The 20,267-nt window shown below is 36.3% G+C and overlaps 1 protein-coding gene across 1 annotated transcript in view; it reads left to right on the top strand.

The window, feature by feature from the left end:
* Positions 1-791: 791 nt before the first annotated feature.
* Positions 792-20,267, top strand: part of LOC127835721 (uncharacterized) — a 54,289-nt gene continuing 34,813 nt past the window's right edge. Inside the window, exons 1-7 of the mRNA XM_052362158.1 lie at positions 792-924; positions 7,153-8,057; positions 10,906-11,031; positions 11,337-11,425; positions 16,143-16,266; positions 17,676-17,752; positions 17,970-18,155. Coding sequence (XP_052218118.1) covers positions 863-924; positions 7,153-8,057; positions 10,906-11,031; positions 11,337-11,425; positions 16,143-16,266; positions 17,676-17,752; positions 17,970-18,155 — 1,569 coding nt within the window. The 5' untranslated portion in view covers positions 792-862. The remainder of the gene's footprint in view (positions 925-7,152; positions 8,058-10,905; positions 11,032-11,336; positions 11,426-16,142; positions 16,267-17,675; positions 17,753-17,969; positions 18,156-20,267) is intronic.

Below are 20,267 nucleotides of genomic sequence, written 5' to 3'. Positions count from 1 at the left end.
ATTTCAAAGTTAAAGTCGTCCCTTTTGTCGTATAAACTAGTTTTAATCATATTATTATTAATAGTAAGATGTAAGTCTAAATACGCAGCGTCTTGATTGTATTGACACGATCTATTTAAGACTAGTTCGTTCGGGTAAATTTTGTGAATATATTATTCAAAGAATGGATTATCTAAATTAAGTATGTCATCAATGTACCTACTAGTAATGTTAAAACAGGTATTATATGTAATCTTCATGTTTGAAAAATTGCGTTTAATTTTGGTCAAAGGGAAGATATTTCCCTTCATTTTTTTTAGAAATATTTGTTGTTAAATTAAATTGCATGTATGCTTAAAAAAGTATATATAGCCTCTTTTCCTGTATATTCATCCACTTCACACATTAACATATTATTATAAATGCACACAATTCAAACAAGAATGACGCCTTTTCTTGAAGTTGAATGTGTTTCCTTATAAATTAAATGCTGTAGATGCATAGATAATGATCTTTTGTAGTTACAGGCAGATTTTAGGATGGTACCCTAGTAACCACGAATTTGTCAGATCTTTCCTATCAATCTATTCAGTCTCCATTTTGATAAGAAAACGTCTGAATTTTCAAGCAATTTTGATATTCTTCACAAGAAGCTTTCCTTCCCTGGCAAACACAAACGTTGGAACCAGACTGCCACTCTTTTACACTGCGGTTCATTACATTTATGTTGAGGCACGAACGACAACTCTGCTAGGAGAATGCCAGACTGCATGTTGCTACCGATTTGAAAGGTGACCGTATTGACCCAATTAGAAATCCTGCTTCCGGTGAAATGTAAACAAAGAAGTCTCTACGTTAATTTTGCCATTAAACTAGTCTTTTCATGAAATATCAACGATATCTCTTAAATGAGCAATTATTTAAAAACGAACGATATGTATGCGGGTAAGGACGGTCTATATCCTTGACGGACTGGATCATTACGCCCCAATTTATTTGAAAACAACATGCTTGTTTACAATAATGAATGATTTATAAATCTGTATGCTATAGTCTGGTTGAGTCGTGGGTAATTTTCATAAAGTTGTTACATTACAAATATATTATAAATATATGACCATGAATCATTATGAAAATAATAATTAACCTTTCTTCTTTAAGATTTGTTGCTTTTTTCCAAATGTTTATCGTCTTTTATCATCAAAATAATCGACTGTGTTGATAGTGTCAAACTACCATCATGAAAATAAGCTTCCGGTTAATTCGTGGGTTCTGCTTGGCTGCCAGAATTTCAAGATTTGCATACTATAAATAGTCTTTAAACTGACCTTGCAGGACAGGTTAATTTCTTGTGAAAACATGTCAACAGACGATGTAGTATGGTAAATACTTCTAAATAAACGATTTTGTGTTACTTTGAAACACTATATGAACAATACATAAATGGGGAAATATTTCATACCGACCTATCAAGTTATGATGAATTACACTATTTACTTGTTTTTGACGCATTTTTGATCGGAAAAAATGGTGACCGTGTCAAAACATTTTTCCGTAACGAACTGCATCATGTGCGAACATTCTCTCGCGAGATTTCAGGCGATTTCTATACCTACGAATCAAACAGAACCCACGACTCAACCAGTAACAACCATATTATTCCAAGTTTCACATCAAATAAGGAATTTAGTGAATGATAATTAAATAAATATTGACATTACTTTTACAGCTGTTTTGTGGTTATCTAGATCAATAGATTAGTTTTACTTTCCACATTTCGGCAATAATGACAATTTTTCAATCAATCCAAAGGGTGCTTGCAGCGATTTTTTTTGTCCAATTGGGAAAAGTACCTGTACCGGTCCAATTGGGAAAAGTACCTGTACCGGTCCAATTGGGAAAAATTGAGTCGTGAAAACCCTCAAATTGTGAAAAATCGAGACGTGAAACCCTCAAATTGGTGTATTTGATTTTATGCTCCCAAATACTTTAAAATTGATAACTAAGTGTTTTCAAGCTGTCAATATTATATTTACCTAGGTTCAAACCATAGAGCTGCACAGGGAAACTAACAAAATGTTGCATTTTCCAAAAAAAACAAAAACAAATTTTTTTTTTTTATTTTTTTTTTACCTTTAATTGGGAATTTTTTGGCCAGCAATTGGGAATTTTGTAGTTTTTTCGTAATTGGGAAAGTACCATTTACCGGTACTTTATAAAGAAGGAAAAAAATCGCTGGCTTGCAATGTTCAGTTCTTACTGTTTGAATCCGGGTCGTTTCGCCCTAATACCTGTTCGCCCATGAGTCGTTTTGCCCTAATACCTGTTCTCCCTAGATTGTTTAGCCCTAATTCCTGGGTTGTTTCACCCTAGTTTATACGTAAATACAGCGTCAGCAATTCAAAATGATTTATCTAAGATTGTCACAAGCTGAATTTATACTTCCTTTTTAACTTCAACAACAATGTTTGGGTATACACATGTAAGGGGATAATAAGGAGCACATAACTGGCAATCTTCTGTATTTTTTTCTTCAATGATTATGTTAACCATATGATCACTTTTCTTGAAATGGTCTTTAACAACCTGAAAACCAAAAGAATATTGTTGTATTGAGTCAGTGTTGCATTATGCATAAATCAGTGTACACTCATCTTAAAGGTAAAGTCCATGATTCCATGAACCAGCGCCTAGCATGGCCAAGTAGTTTGTCTGGTATTCTGTGGTGAAGATAATGTGCATTCGGTCACCAACTGGGATTTTGGCCAGTAAAAAGTCATCACACTTCGGGTAGGCTGTGTCAAGCTGAAAGAATGAACAGAAAAACTGAATAAATTAACATGAAAGTAAAGGCATACATGCCATACGTCCCGGATCGTCCGGGACAGTCCCTGAAATGCATACCCTGTCCCGCAGTCCCGGAAATTTGTCAAATGTCCCGGATTTCAGTAAAACCTGTATGTTCCTTATCTTAGCATGCAAATCTGTACTTGCCACTGATATTGCGTCATCTCCAAAGCAATGCCTGTCCGATTAGGCAAAAACGCTGCGTGTCAAAATCGATCAATAAACGGGGGGTCCTATTATCTTGTCGATTGTCTCGTAATCACAGTCAAACAAAAGGGGTTAATTCGTTGTGAATTGGCTTGCTCAATTTTGATGGCTGTGTAGTTTTAACGGATTACGCGATGCACATTCATGAATAAATCCAGTTTCACCCGGATTTTCGCGGTGTCAGATTCATTCACACCCATATTGCGACAAAAAACACGTCTTTACGCTCAGCGCATACAATTAAGTTGTAACAGTTTGACGTCATTGCTTACACCGCGCGCGCCACCCATGACAACATCTGAATTCATCACCCGTGTTACACGCAGTCCACGTTTTAAGTGTATACAGTGACTGAAAATTAAATCAGCACTGAACTATCTCATGTTTATATACATGTGCTCTTTTCAAACACGCAAATCACGTGGCTTGTATCTAGTAACGAATGTAGAAATGTTTAATTTGTCAATTGTTTAAGCAATTTACGATGTTAATTATAATTTATTCTTCTTGTTTAAATAACTTTTTTTGTGCATTGATCTTAAATGGATGTTAAATTTGTTTATTCCAGGTAAGTTACATAAGTAATTTAACTAATTGGATATCGCGAAAAAATGCGTACCAAAAATACATGTATGACTTCATTTATCGCTATTTGTATACATGTCCCAGAAAATCAGCAAATGTCCCGGAAAATTAAGCACAATGTCCTGGAATCGGTCTGAAAATTTATGGCATGTATGGTAAAGGCAAGACATTCCAATACAATCCCAGATGGGCTGTTAGGGTCAATAACTAACTCATAAGAATTCTTTTGTTTTTGTAATAAATTATTAATTATCATTAGTTTATAAGTATAAATCATAGAGATGATATCTTTTTTTTTAATATCTGAATATACGGTTGTCTCAATTAATGATTTTTCACATTTGTGGTCAATATATTTCACGGCTAATATATCTGTGTGTAAAAGGTGTGAAAGGTGTTATATACAACGTACTTTAATTAATTGTACAATTAAAGTGAATTGGTATGTTAATTAATCGGCTTTTATTGTAATTCAAACCTCATAGTCTAAATCGTTCAGTTGCAATAATCCAAATCCCAGCTATTGACCCTCCGAGTACCTGGGAGTTTCAACTGATCACACGTTTATTCATGTAAAGATGCTGCCCAGAATCTGGGCAGCAGTTAAATACCTAAATATAAGCCACATAAACTATTTTCTGGCATAAAAAATTAAAACAACTTACATGATATGGTATGCTAGCATAATATTGATATTAATCCAAAGTTTCAAACACGTCAACGGTTCATTTATTTAAATGTGTATGTTTTTACAATGGACAAAGCCAAGTATTCCCAAATTACCGATTTCGAAAATACGCTATCAACTATCTCTGGAATGATGGAATCCTGGGTGATATAGATCTCGTGTCTAATCTACATGTACCAATCGTAATATACCAACTATCTCTGATAGATCGATTCGTCAATTAAAAACTTCTGCTTTCGGTTTAATAATGGTTTTTGTATATTTTTTTTGTTTCTAGTATTTGTCCACAAATCTCTTGCAAATTGATGTTGGTAATAACAGGCCTTCAACCGTTCCTATTTTTTCCTACTTTTCCCACTTTTTCCTACTTTTTATTTCTTTCCTACTTTTTCCTATTTTCGCACTAAAACCTCTTACTATTCCTACTTTTTGCTGGAGACAAAAAAACAATGTTTTGTAAGATATATTTTCAAAATGTAAAATCTGTAAAACTGGCAAGTTTCTGTTGAGGAAAGGTGTGGCAAGCATCTCAAGCCATCTGATGTAAATTGTAGTTTTTAAGGTCAGTATTGGAGTTATTGATTACATAGGACTGCTAGTTGTTATATGGGTACAGCTCCAGAAGCATCCAGAAACACTAAATGATATATGTAATCCAATGATGCACTGATGGGGGTTTTTGGTTACTTTCAAATAGACAATTATAACATCAAATATTCTAAGCAAAAATACAACATGATAAGGGTGGCAACACATTCTTGAAAACGGAAAATTATCAGGAAAAAAATCCATGCAGAGAAAAATCACGGAATTTCAACATTTTGCAAAAAACAACAACAGGACATTAGCAAGGAATTATACCAAAATTTGACTACTGGTATTTTCTCTTCTTGACATTCAATAGATGTAAATCTTCAAACATCTCTGTTATTGATGCAAGCTTGAACATTTATATTTGCATTTATAATGTTCTGGTTCATCTGTAAATGTAAGAATTAACAACAAACAAAATATTCTGTGGCCAATATGAAGATGCTGTCCATTTAAGTATTAACTGATATTATTATAACTAATTATGTGTTTGTGTGTTTAACTTTTGAATGTAACCAATATTGCAAAGCTATGACCAGCACACGAGGTTTAAACAAATCATATGCCATTTGCTGCAGCTTTATCTGTTTTTCTGTCACTTGCTTGTAACATTATCCTGGTTTTAGGAGCTGAAATTACTGCATGCTACTAATGTTCGAACAATAATTGTGTCCTAAGATTATATTTTAAAGAATGCAAAATATAATTTTGGACTTTTTTATAGTTTAAATAAGGTTTTCATGAACATTATATTGTAGTATTGATATAACATGCTCTGACTATCCTTCTGGAGTTGACCAAACTTATTTTTTATTTTTAAATAAAGTTATTTTGATAATGTGAATCTAAATGCTTGCGTACAAACTATTGTATGGCATGTGTTATAATTGAGTTAGCTGGGTGCTGTGAGAGATGATCTCAATACTGCTAACAACATTATAAAAACGTGTTTCTGTAATTATGTAACTAATAAAATATAAAACAAAATCATTTTTGGCTGTGAGCATCAGATGGCTGCACCTTTCAACTACAGAAGCTTGGCATGTATCAGCAACTGAGATATCTACAACATATTAGCTTTCTGAATGGTGAGAATAGTCATCTGTAAAGGCAAGAGGGTGAAACAACATGGCCTCCCTAAACAATTCTTTTTATCCCCACCCTTTTTGAAAAGCGTGGGGATATTGTGGTTATCTCTGCCGTCTGTCCGTCCGTCTGTCTGTTCGTCCACCCTGGCCACTATCTCCTCCTACACTATAAGCACTAGAACCTTGAAACTTACACACATGGTAGCTATGAGCATATGTGCTTGGTCAAAAGTTATGGGGGAGGGGGAGGGGCCGGGTCATAGATTTTCACTCATTTTTTATGTTATTTAACATTAACTTTTTCATTTCTAAACCGATTTATTTCAAATTGATACTGAACATCTCTAATGACAATATGGTCAATCTCAACTATGCATGGCCCCATTACCAACCCTGGGGCGCACCGCCCACATGGACCACTCCCACCCAAAATTGCCTTTTACTATAATTTCTTCATTTCTACACCGATTCACTTCTAATTGATTCTGAACTTCTTTTCTGACGATATGGTCAATCTCAACTATGCATGGCCCCATTACCAACCCTAGGGCGCCCCGCCCACATAGGCCACACCCACCCAAAATTGCCTTTTACTATAACTTCTTCATTTCTACACAGATTCACTTCTAATTGATACTGAACATCTCTTTAGACTATACGGTCAATCTCAACTATGCATGGTCCCATTACCAACCCTGGGGCGCCCCGCCCACATAGGCAACACCCAACCAAAATTGCCTTTTACTATTCATTTCTACACTGATTCACTTCTAATTGATACTGAACTTCTCTGATGACAATACGGTCAATCTCAACTATGCATGGCCCCATTACCAACCCTGGGGTGCCCCTGGGTCAAACATGCGGCGTGGGGATACGCGTCGGCCTCTGCCGCGCCATTTCTAGTTTAAAAACCTGCCTTAGTGTCCAATTTGTCATTGTTATAACTTGCAACTTGTTACTTTATGTAGAACTATTAGTCGCTATTGTGCTAAGGTCTAGTTTAGTTTGAACTTTTAAGGTATGGTATCAAGAATTTTTTTAGGACCACAACCATGATCTTACTGTCAAGCAATATGTCATTTTTTTACACATTTGTGAAAGTGTAACAATATTTGTCTCATTAAATTACCTTTGAATGAATATGTTTATCTAAATTATTTCCAGAATGACCAGTATACAGAAAAGTCCTTTTCTGGTGGAATCCAAGAAGTTCAAAATGAGAAAACAAAAGACAGAAAGCAATACCAGGGATAGTGACATGGAAAGTGAGAGTGCGATTATAAAAAACATTGATTCCACGACCCAAACTAGCATTAAAACTATATTGGCTAGGGTTAGTCGAGAGAAGTTAATTTCAGGCCAAACAATAGATGACTTGAATTCTGTTTGTGTCAAAATCGAGATTGATGAATGGTGTAATACGGCTTCTGATTTCTATTCCGTGTGTGCCAAATCAGAACAGGTGTTATGGAAAGAGAGACATCCAGATTGCAACAAACAAGATGGCTCCAATTTAGTACATGAACAAACAGGATGTTTACACATGGATCAAGATAAAACCAAACCATATGGTTTCATCTCTGAATGTGTGAAATCAGAACAGACTGATTGTGAAGATGTCAAACAGCAAACTTGCATCAATTCTGTATGTTTGAACAAAACCATGACTGCCAAATCAAATCCACATACAGCACAAGATGAGCTCCATTCTATATGTGGGGAAACAAAACAGTCACTAAATCCAAATACCCACCAGATTTATATAACAACAAATGATCTCAATTATGAATCTGGTATAGCAAAGCGGTATATAAATACAAATATGTACCATGGATCTACAACAGCAAATGATCCCAATGCTTTATGTGATCTTACATATTTAAAAACACCCGAGAATCAAGCAAAACTGGCCAACCTAAATTCTGTATTTCTGACAATGGAAGATATTGAACTTTCAAATGTTTACCAATATTGTCCTAGACCAACTGTGGGTGGAAAGAAAATACAAATGGACCATTTCTTCAACCTTAATTTTCCAAGACATTTAAACCCTGAAAAAGATGAAAAAGGTATAGTATGAGATTTGGGGGTGTCCAGGAGCTTTATATCTGCCTAATTACTCAAAAGATGAAACGAGGATCGTCATGAAACTTCAATTATTTTACAATATCTAAGACAAGTTTGAAAACCAGCCAGATTGCATGTAGCACTTCTTAACATGAAATAAAAAAAGCTACATTTATCATGTTTTCTCTCTTACTCAGATTGTTTACATGGGATCATCATGAAACATGTTTGTTACGTTTGTGGGCATTTAATATCCACTAAGTTTGATAATCAACTTATTTTCATCAAGCCCTCCTGAATATTGCCTTTAAATTATCATTTTATCAAGTATTTGCCAAATTAATGTTGTCTGCTTTCGAATAGGTAGTTAATAAGCTAGAAGAGATGTTTTTATACCCCCACAAACGAAGTTTAGGGGGGTATATAGGAGTGAACTTGTTTGTCGGTCGGTCTGTCGGTCTGTCTGTAGGTCCGTATGAAGTGTCCGCTCTCTAAATCAAGTAGTTTTCATCCTATCTTCACCAAACTTGGTCAGAAGTTGTATCTACATGATGTCTAGGCCAAGTTCGAACATGGGCCTTGCCGGGTCAAAAACTAGGTCACGGGGTCACTTAGTGCGTTTTAAACATTCAGCATGTTGTCCGCTCTCTAATTCAAGTAGTTTTCATCTGATCTTCACCAAACTTGGTCAGAAGTTGTATCTAGATGATCTTAAGGCCACTTTCGAACATGGGCCTTGCCGGGCAAAAAACTAGGTCACGGGGTCACTTAGTCCGTTTGTTAACATTCAGCATGGTGTCCTCTCTTATTCAAATAGTTTTCATCCGATCTTCACCAAACTTGGTCAGAAGTTTTATCTAGATGATCTGAAGGCCAAGTTCGAACATGGGCCATGCCAGATCAAAAACTAGGTCACAGGGTCACTTAGTACATTTTACACATTGAGAATGGTGTCCGCTCTCTATTTCAAGTAGTTTAAATCCGATCTTCACCACACTTGGTCAGAAGTTGTAACTAGATGATGTGTAGGTAAAGTTCGAACATGGGTTATGCCTGGTCAAAAACTAGGTCACGGGGTCACTTAGTGTATTTTAAACCTCACCATGTTGTCCGCTCTCTAATTCAAGTAGTTTTTATCCAATCTTCACCAAAATTGGTCATAAGTTGTATCTTGATAATGTCTAGGGCAAGTTTGAATATGGGTCATGCCGGGTCAAAACAAGGTCATGGGGTCACTTAGTGCATTTTAAACATCACAATGTTGTCCGCTCTCTAATTCAAGTAGTTTTCATCCAATCCTCACTAAACTATCTAACTGATCTGTAGGACAAGTTTGAACATGGGCCATTCCGGGCCTAAAACTAGGTCACGGGGTCACTTAGTGCGTTTTTAACATTCAGCTTGGTGTCCGCTCTCTAATTCAAGTAGTTTACATCTGATCTTCACCAAACTTGGTCAGAAGTTTTATGGAGATGATCTTAAGGCCACGTTAGAACATGGGCCTTTCTGGGTCAAAAACTAGGTCAAGGGGTCATTTTTTGCGTTTTAAAAATTGAGCATGGTGTCCGCTGTTTTTTGTGAAGACGACATGCAAAATAGTATGTGTCAATGCGGCATGTGGGTGTATTCGTCACGTCTGTGACAAAGCTCTAGTTTGCTTTCTAATAGGTAGTAAAAATCTAGATGAGATTTCTTTTGACCTACAAAAACCATTAAAGTGAGTGTTGTCCCGGATGGGGTTGAGTGTGAAACTGTTGTACATGCTGAACATTGCTAGATTAGATACAGTAGTCTCACAATCAACCCTAGCTGTGCAGACTATACAAGCTGATCCAAGATGACCATAAACACACATGCATTGTTTTTTAACTCACATTGTGCTTATGGTGAGAATTTGTGATCGCCTTTTGTCCGTCGTGCGTCATGCGGCGTCAACATTTGCCTTGTTTACACTCTAGAGGCCACAGTTATTGTCTGATCTTTATGCAAATTTTGTCAGAAGATTCGTCTCAATGATATCTTGGACGAGTGTGAAAATGGTCACTGTTGATGGAAAAACATTGCGGCCAGGGGGCGGGGCATTTTTTCTAATATGGCTATATACGGATATAGTTAAACCTTGTTGGCACTCTAGAGGCCACATTTATTTTCTGATTTTCATGAAATTTGGTCAGAAGATTTATCACAATGATATGATGGACGAGTTTAAAAATGGTTCCGGTTGATTGAAAAACATTGCCGCCAGGAGGCGGGGAATTTTTCCTAATATGGCTTTTGTAAAAATTTGTTAACACTCTAGAGGTCACATTTATTGTCTGATCATCATGAAACTTGGCCATAAGATTTGTTCCAATTATATCTTAGACTTATATCTGGTTCCAGTTGGTTGAAAAACATGGTCGCCATTTGGCGGGGAATTTTTCCTTATATGGCTATAGTAAAACCTTGTTAACACTTAAGTTTTCATTTCTTAATTCCTGCTTTTATGATGCTTTCAATATTTGACAGAAGCGACTGCATTATATATGCCCCCGGATCGAATGATCGGGGGTAAATTGTTTTTGGCCTGTCTGTCTGTCATTGTATGTGTCTGTCACAAACTTGACCTTGGCTAAACTTTTGCAATAACTTTTGAAGTATTGAATATAGCAAGTTGATATTTGGCATGCATGTGTATCTCATGGAGCTGCACATTTTGAGTGGTGAAAGGTCAAGGTCATCCTTCCAGGTCAAAGGTAAAAAACAATCAAAGCGGCGCAGTAGGGGGGCATTTTGTTTCTGACAAACACATCTCTTGTTCTTGTTATCTATTGAATGTTGAATTTTGAATCTTTTGCGTATCACTTGTAGAGATGTATATTGAGAGAAAGAAAAGGAAAAGAAGGAGCTGTCATTTAACTCTTCCGGCACCAAAGACTGTTCGAGGTCAAGGTTCGTCCAGAGATGTAGTCCAGCCCAGGGGTGCTTCAGCAAGTGGTATAATATATGTTATTATTTTCGTTGACATGATATTTTGTAGATTCACAAAATCTTTTGTTCGATCGATACATGAATTTTTAAGAATGTCTTATATAAGACTTCAGACTAGAAAGTTCGTTGGACATTTGATTTCATGGTTAAGAGTACCAACACAAATTTACAAAAATTAGTGGTGTACTAATCATATTTTATTTCACAGTATACTGACCGTGACAAAATCGAAGAAAAGAGTAACACAAAAATATTATTTTGGCTAAAAAAGAGGGTGTCCAAAAACTTACTAAGTAATGATATGTTTGCAGAGAATGCAGTGACAAGGACTGTCCCCCTTTTTCTGGCAACTTCTAAGATGGAATTGGAAGAAAAGGGTAACCAAGTTAAGAAAGTTAAGGTACATATAAGTTATTGGTATTTCCTGTGATCGCAAGCACAGCGAGGGAGGTATATTGTTCTGGTCCATCGTTCATGTGTCTGCCCGTCCTGAAGCTTGTGTTTCAACCTCTCTTTACAAACTTGCTGGATCTTGCTCAAATGTTTACAGTTGAATGCCTTTCATGTGAGATGATCATTAAGTAATTAATATTGGCTGCAACAAGTTTGTGCAGAAATGGGAGTCTTGGCCTGTCTTTCCGCTAAAGAATATACAGTCCCAAATTGTTGCGCTAATTTTCACTGCAAAATCATCCTTTATTTATTGACGATGGTTAAGAATCATACTGTTTTTGTTTTTGCCTGTTTTTTATGCACTCACTTTATGAGGGCTTTAATGGGTAGCATTCAGATTTTCCCATGACCGTCCCAGCATGTGCACTTGTACACCTCTATATTTTGTTTCGGATATTTCTGACAGAACCAGAATTAAAACTCAAATGTTCTGCATGTAACTCAAACATTATTGCTGTTATAGACTTGTAACTTTACTTCCATATTAACCAACCTTTGAACTTGTGCACGTTTATTTTTCACAGGTTTTCGACTTAATTGTGGATGCGACACCTTTTTATGTCCCCATAGGGGGGTGGAGGGGCAGAGCAGTCACTCTGTCCTTTATACTGGCTAACTATTTCAGATATCTGCCGAATGTTTGGTGTGTGAGTCTCCTTTTTGGGGAAGTTACTGGCCTTGGTGTTAGAAATAGACAACACTTTCAAGAATTTTACCAAAGAGCTTTTAGAAACTGACCTTATTTTTGGTGTGTGAGTCTACCTGCATGACTAACAGATTAAGTTTAAATTTCCTTCTGGTCCATTATTTTTTGCAAAATTACGGGCCTAAGACGTAAAAATGTTCTCCAGCATAAAAGTTTGCCAGACTTTTTCTTTAATAGCTTGCAGATATTGACCTGATATTTGGCGTGTTAGTCTACCTTTATGAGTTTTAGATCAAGTTCGAGTCTTGTTTCGGTTCATTTATTTGTGACAAAGTAACGGGCCTTAGATCTTAAAATTTCATTTAGATTTTAAGAATAACAGTTTTTCAATTTTTTCTTTAACGCTTGCATATTTTTGGTTTGTGCTTGTATCTACATGACATACAGCCCAAGTTCGAGTTTCGTTCCCGTACATTTTTGACGAAATTACACGCATTGTAAGGCTTTTTTTTAAATATCAATTTTTCTGATTTTTTATGCTGTACATGTAACGCTTTTAGATACTGACCACATGTTTGATGTGTGAGTTTACCTCAATGACTAACCTTACGGAACAAGTTCCAGTTTTGTTCTGGTCCATCCATTTCATACGAATATACTGACCCTGGACTTATTATTTTTTTTAATTGAACTTTTCCGGAATCGTTTTTTAGTTTATTTCGGTTATAATATTGTCGTTGCTTTTCTTTAATCCACACTAATGTTTTAACCGAAATATATTTTATGCCCCCTACCCTCTTCGAAGAAAGAAGCATATAGAGTCACTATGTTTGTGCGTCTTCGTAAATTTTCCTGTTTTTGCTATAACTTTACCATAATAAACATTCGTGTCTTTGCTATATTGTATGTCTTTGCTATTTATTGATGGATTTTGAAATAACTTGTCACTAATGCAAATTATCATAAGTTGACGTGAAGCCGTTTCCAACCTAAAATGTCCGGTTCACATTTTGAGGTCAAACGCCAAATTAAACTATAAAGTGGCTTGTTTCTGACATAATTGGAGTTTTGAGATAAAAGCGGAATGCCGGGGAATCTTTGCCTAATGGTACATTTCTTGTTATGCCAAAGCATTACACTTGTTTCCCTTTTTGTGCGTTACTTACACAGTATTGTTTCTAAAGGGCTTAGACTTAACAAGCATTTTAATCGACATATGAACTTACGCACCTTCATATTTTTTAACATTATCACAGCTATGGCTTTTGTCTTTAAACTAACTTTTTGTCCTCTACCAGTGAAACCGGATGGGACTTACGATTTGCGCTCTGTGTGTCCGTGAGAGTGTCACACTTTTCTGGATCCTGCGGTCACTTTAAAAATTCTTCATATTTTTCATGAAACTTGAAACATGAACAGATGGCAATATGGAGATTATGCACGTCATTTCATTTTCTTCCTACGTCAAGAATATTGGTTGCTATGGCAACACATAGACTAGAAATATTTCTGAAAATGGTGGATTCTGCGATAACTTTAACAGTTCTTCATTTTTTTTCATGAAACTTGAAACATGGATAGATGGCAATATGGAGATTATGCACGTCATTTCATTTTGTTCCTACATCAAGAATTCTGGTTGCTGTGGCAACAAATAGACTTGAAATACTGCTGAAAATGATGAAGTTTCACCGGTAGGGTGAAAATGTAAAATGATTTTGTCCACTTTGGAATGTAAAGTTGATTTGTAGTTGGGGCATCTTTTTATTCTGATACATTTGTGGTTTATTTTTACCTTCTTTCCATAATATTATTTGAAACAACAATTGGCAATAGTTTTGCCGATACCTCTGCAAATCTGTCAAGAGGTAGAATATGAATGTTGTCCAAATGCTTCCCGAACTCTGTGGCCAATAGCTATTGTCGTATCTTTCATATAAAAAGCATTTCTAGGTTGAATCAATTTATTGGTCTCAGTTATTCCGCTAACAGGTATTAAATATCACAATTTAAGGATACCAATCAATGCAATCTTAGAACAAGCAATCCTAAATATGTATTTTAATACTTCAGATACAAGAACATGTCAAAACCTCAGCATGCCCTGATCAAAATGTACATGTACATGGCTAATGCTGGCATGTTTTATTCCATTCTATAAACTGTAACAATGGATGTTTTTAAAATAGACTTTGTTTGTTAACGAGATATTTAATAGCTTTTGTATGTGATGCTTGTTTGTTGTGATTGAAATATAATTATTATCAAAAAATAGTGTGTTTATTGTGATCAATATTTTTATACCCCCACAAACGAAGTTTAGGGGGGGTATATAGGAGTGAACTTGTTGATCGGTCTGTCTGTCGGTCTGTATTAAGTGTCCGCTCTCTAATTCAAGTTGTTTTCATCCGATCTTCACCAAACGTGGTCAGAAGTTGTATCTTCATGATGTCTAGGCCAAGTTGGAACATGGGCCTTGCCGGGTCAAAAACTTGGTCACGGGGTCACTTAGTGCGTTTTAAACATTCAGCATGTTGTCCGCTCTCTAATTCAAGTAGTTTTCATCCGATCTTCACCAAACTTGGTCAGAAGTTGTATCTACATGATGTCTAGGCCAAGTTCGAACATGGGCCTTGCCGGGTCAAAACCTAGGTCACGGGGTCACTTAGTGCGTTTTAAACATTCAGCATGTTGTCCGCTCGCTAATTTAAGTAGTTTTCATCCGATCTTCACCAAACTTGGTCAGAAGTTGTATCTACATGATGTCTAGGCCAAGTTCGAACATGGGCCTTGCCGGGTCAAAAACTAGGTCACGAGGTCACTTAGTGCGTTTTAAACATTCAGCATGTTGTCCGCTCGCTAATTTAAGTAGTTTTCATCCGATCTTCACCAAACTTGGTCAGAAGTTGTATCTACATGATGTCTAAGCCAAGATCGAACATGGGCCTAGCCGGGTCAAAAACTAGGTCACTGGGTCACTAAGTGCGTTTTAAACATTCAGCATGTTGTCCGCTCTCTAATTCAGGTAGTTTTCATCCGATCTTCACCAAACATGGTCAGCAGTTTTATCTGGATTATCTGAAGGGCAAGTTCGAACATGGGCCATGCCAGATCAAAAACTAGGTCACAGGGTCACTTAGTACGTTTTACATATTGAGCATGGTGTCCGCTCTCTATTTCAAGTAGTTTAAATCCGATCTTCACCACACTTATTCAGAAGTTGTAACTAGATGATGTGTAGGTCAAGTTCGAACATGGGCCATGCCGGGTCAAAAACTAGGTCACGGGGTCACTTAGTGTGTTTTAAACCTCACCATGTTGTCCGCCCTCAAATTCAAGTAGTTTTTATCCAATCTTCACTAAAATTGGTCAGAAGTTGTATCTTGACAATGTTTAGGGCATGTTTGAATATTGGTCATGCTGGGTCAAAAAGAAGGTCACGGGGTCACTTAGTGCGTTTTAAACATCACAATGTTGTCCGCTCTCTAATTCAAGTAGTTTTCATCCAATCTTCACCAAACTTGGTCAGAAGTTGTATCTAGACGACGTCTAGGTCAAGTTTGAATATGGGTCATGCCGGGTAAAAAACTAGGTCACGGGTAATCTTAGTGCGTTTAAAACCTCACCATGTTGTCCGCTCTCTAATTCAAGTTGTTTTCATCCAATCCTCATCAAGCTTGGTCACAAGTTTTATCTAAATGATCTCTAGGACAAGTTTAAACATGGGCCATTCCGGGCCTAAAACTAGGTCACGGGGTCACTTAATGCGTTTTTTAACATTCAGCATGGTCTCCGCTCTCTAATTCAAGTAGTTTACATCCGATCTTCACCAAACTTTGTCAGAAGTTTTATGGAGATGATGTTCTAACTTGGCCTTTCTGGGTCAAAATGGGGTCACTTAGTGCGTTTTAAAAATTGAGCATGGTGTCCGCTGTTTTTTGTGAAGACGACATGCAAAATATTATGGGGCATGTGGGGGTATTCGTCTCGTCTGTGACAAAGCTCTTGTTTGTCTTAGACACAATTGCAGAGATTGAAGAAAGCCAAAACTCCAGAAAAAGACCAGACTGAGTGCAATCTTCAAGATAGGAACCTTTTCAGCTGTATGAGCATGAAACCTCCAGAAAATGACTATTTTCTCTGTAAGCCCTAGAAAACAAACATCCATTATTTTGCACAAGAAAGTCTTACTTAAGACCAGCAAACATAAGTTTAGCTCCCTGAGCACTAAATTAACATGTTAAGCTATTGGTTTTAGTCTAAGTTCGGCGTCATGTGTTTTCATAGTAAACATTTGGCTTGTTACCGCCCTACAGTCAACAGTTAAATCAATGTTGATAAAACTATGTGTGTGTATATTGAAAATATTGTGACCATGCTAGAACCTGGGTCAATTGTGGTAGAAAACTAGGTTAATTGGTAAAATCATTGCAAATCTGTGTTGCTATTTTTAAAGGCACATTTATGAATCAGTATTGATGAAACTTGGTCATAATGCTAAACGTTGAAATGTCTGGTCAAATTTTTATTGGGTCAATTGATTGTAAAATAGGTCAACAAGTCTAGAAAATTGGTCTGAATGTTATCTAACAATGTGGTGGACAAATTCGACAATGGGTGAAGTGCGGTAAAAACTAGGTCACTGGGTGAGATTTCAGAAAAAACCTTCTTACCATGTCACATAAATGACAATCTTGAAGAATATTGGTCCTTATGTTCATCTTTACAATACCTAGTAAGAATGTTGATAAGATGTGGTCAAACATTAGATCCTTAGGTCGAATATAAGGAAAATATTAATAACACTATAAATGCCTTATTTCTTTGATCAAACTTGTTGTAAAAGTTGTTTTTATGAACCATTTTCTTAAATTAAAAGTTGGTCACATAAAGTAACAAATTTAGTCACTAGGTCAATTGAATGACGATTGAACCTTGAACTCAGGTTAGTGCTATAAAGTCATCATGGCTCCCCTGTTATGAGCCTACAATCAGATGGGGTTTTATGTTCTTTTCTGTCAGATCACGTGTTGTACGTAACTCGGAAACAAAGAGAACATTTACTGAAACCATGTTAACATTATTATGTGACGTGATGAATAGTTATCATATAGGGTTGTGTGACACAAAGGCTGTTTCTATGCTCCCGGATCGAAAGATCGGGGGTAAATTGTTTTTTGCCTGTCTGTCTGTCATTGTATGTGTGTGTCCCAAAACTTTTATCTTGATTTAAGTTTTGCGATAACTTTTGAAGTATTGAACATAGCAACTTGATATTTGGCATGCATGTGTATCTCATGGAGCTGCACATTTTGACTGGTGAAAGGTCAAGGTCATGCTTCAAGGTCAAAGGTAAATAAAAAATCAAAGCGGCGCATGAGGGGGCGTTATATTTCTGACAAACACATTTCTTGTTCGGATATGCTTTAAATAAGCAGTTTTGTAATATTCATAAAAATGCAAGTGGCTTCTTTTAATCTTTTGTTCCAGTAGCTGATATTAGTCATTTACTTAGTTTGATTGTGGTATTGTGTTTATTTTGCTCTCTTAGATTGTGGAGACTGCAACAAAGGGTTTGAAGATGACTGTCCTGTCCATGGACCCTTCAACTACATACAGGACAAAGAGGTGAAACTGGGTTTATTTTAAAACATAAACTACAGTAATGGTAGAGAATAAGGAACAATCAAACTTATTATTATTGGTATATGAGACAGTTACTAGAAAAGTGTATTTCAGATGATGAATTTAAGATCATTTGAGAAATTTCTTAAAAATGCCCTTCATATTCAAATACATTATAGTGTTTCCATTTCATTCTCATATACCTTAATATAAACTGCAGGTTCCCGAAGTGGGCACCCTTAAAGCTGACAATAGCTTGCCAGATTGCCTCGAAATCAAAACGTCCAAAATAGCTGGAGCTGGTCTTGGAGTGTTTTCCAAGGTGGTGCTAGAACCCAGGATCATGTTTGGACCATATGGGGGCGATATCGTCACTTTCAACAATAAGTCGGGATATTGCTGGCAGGTAAAGGATACTTCAAAGTGATGCTTAGCTTGATGCATTTTACTTATTATGCCCCCTTCGAAGAAGAGGGGGTATATTGTTTTGCACATGTCGGTCGGTCGGTTGGTCGGTCAGTCTGTCCACCAGATGGTTTCCGGATGATAACTCAAGAAATAGGCCTAGGATCATGAAACTTCATAGGTACATTGATCATGACTGGCAGATGACCCCTATTGATTTCAGGTAACTAGGTCAAAGGTCAAGATCACAGTGACTCGAAATAGTAAAATGGTTTCAAGATAACTCAAGAATGCTTAGGCCTAGGATCATGAAACTTAATAGGTACATTGATCATGACTGGCAGATGACCCCTATTTATTTTCAGGTCACTAGGTCAAAGGTCAAGGTCACAGTGACTCGAAAAAGTAAAATGGTTTCCGGACGATAACTCAAGAATGCTTACGCCTAGGATCATGAAACTTCATAGGTACATTGATCATGACTGGCAGTTGACCCCTATAGATTTTCAGGTCACTAGGTCAAAGTTCAAGGTCACAGTGACTCGAAACAATAAAATGGTTTCCGGATGATAACCCAAGTATGCTTACGCCTAGGATCATGAAACTTCATAGGAATATTGATCATGACTGGCAGATGACCCCTAGAGATTTTCAGGTCACTAGGTCAAAGGTCAAGGTCATAGTGACTCAAAACAGTAAAATGGTTACCGGATGATAACTCAAGAATGCTTAGGCATAGGATCATGAAACTTCATAGGTACATTGATAATGACTGGCAGATGACCCCTATTGATTTTCAGGTCACTAGGTCAAAGGTCAAGGTCACAGTGACAAAAAACGTATTCACACAATGGCTGTCACTACAACTGACAGCCCATATGAGGGCTTGCATGTTTTACAAACAGCCCTTGATTTTAGTTTGACATGCAAGAGTAACTTAACAAATTTTAAGATTTAAAATAAAGAGCTGCATTTGCAACAAATACGTTATCTATCTGCTTTGGCAGTTTATTAAGGGGATTTAATGTTTATTATGCAACCTCAGAGTGTGAGGCATTAAAAATGGTACTTTTCTGTCTGTCCTGCAGCATGTCTGTTTACCATTAAGATTATAACTTCAACTACTTTTTAACTACTGGGTGGTTTTCGCACAAACTTTTAACAGTTTAATGACCGTAGTGGGTTGATGATTGATGATTGTATATAAAAAGGAAATGTGACTTCGATGAATAATGGTCCTTTGTCTGTCATTCAAATGCTAAAGCTTGTGTTTTCAGTTCGTTTCTTACTATTTGGTGGATTTCCCTTAAACTTTCTTAAATTAATTACCTTAATCTATAGATAGTTGCAAGGGACTTTAGCAGCAGCAAGTTTTGCATAATGATAGCTCTTTGTCTGTTTTTACTATGAAATATATAGAACACACTTGTTATGTTTTCAACTCCTCTTTAACTGCTGGGTTGACCAAGCTCAAGTTTTCATAGTTTAGTTATCTTTATTTTGTTGAGATAATTGTTATAAAAGGAATTTTTACTGGGACAAGCCCTTTGTTTTCCACCATAAAATACATAGTCCCAAACTTCATTTGTTAATGCCTCTAAGTGATTGGCAAATTTTGTTAAGACTTATTGTTCTAAGTGTGTAGATGATTGTTAAGAAAGTCATTGCGAGCAATTATGGCTGAATAATGACCGTTTGTTCAGTGTTTTTTCTGCTGTAGAATTCATAATTTATTTGACCGTGACCAAACATATGTTGTATGAGAATTAGTGTATGTAAAACATTACTAGTTTATTTAACGATTATGTGTTCTTTATAATCATGCTGGCATCTATAGATTTCACACATGTGAACTGATTCAGTTATTATTTAAAATTAGTATGTATTTCAAGGATGTTAAGTACGGCACTATTTTACATGAATGAAACTTGAAAATTAAAGTTTGTTTGTGCTGTAGAAAATGCTTTTTCATCATTGCCACTGTTTATTTTATAAATGCATTCTTTGGTATTCTAGTCTAACAATTGAACGTAACTCGTAATCACAATTATATTAGGTATCATGTTTTCTTGTGGATCAATCTTGTGAACTTTCTGGTTGTTTATTTTAAGAT

The sequence above is a fragment of the Dreissena polymorpha genome, chromosome 6 (genome assembly GCF_020536995.1).
Source record: "Dreissena polymorpha isolate Duluth1 chromosome 6, UMN_Dpol_1.0, whole genome shotgun sequence".
In the NCBI taxonomy this organism is placed as follows: Eukaryota; Metazoa; Mollusca; class Bivalvia; order Myida; family Dreissenidae; genus Dreissena; species Dreissena polymorpha.
The sequence above is the reverse complement of the archived record's forward strand: the minus strand, read 5'-3'. Positions and strand labels throughout refer to the sequence as shown.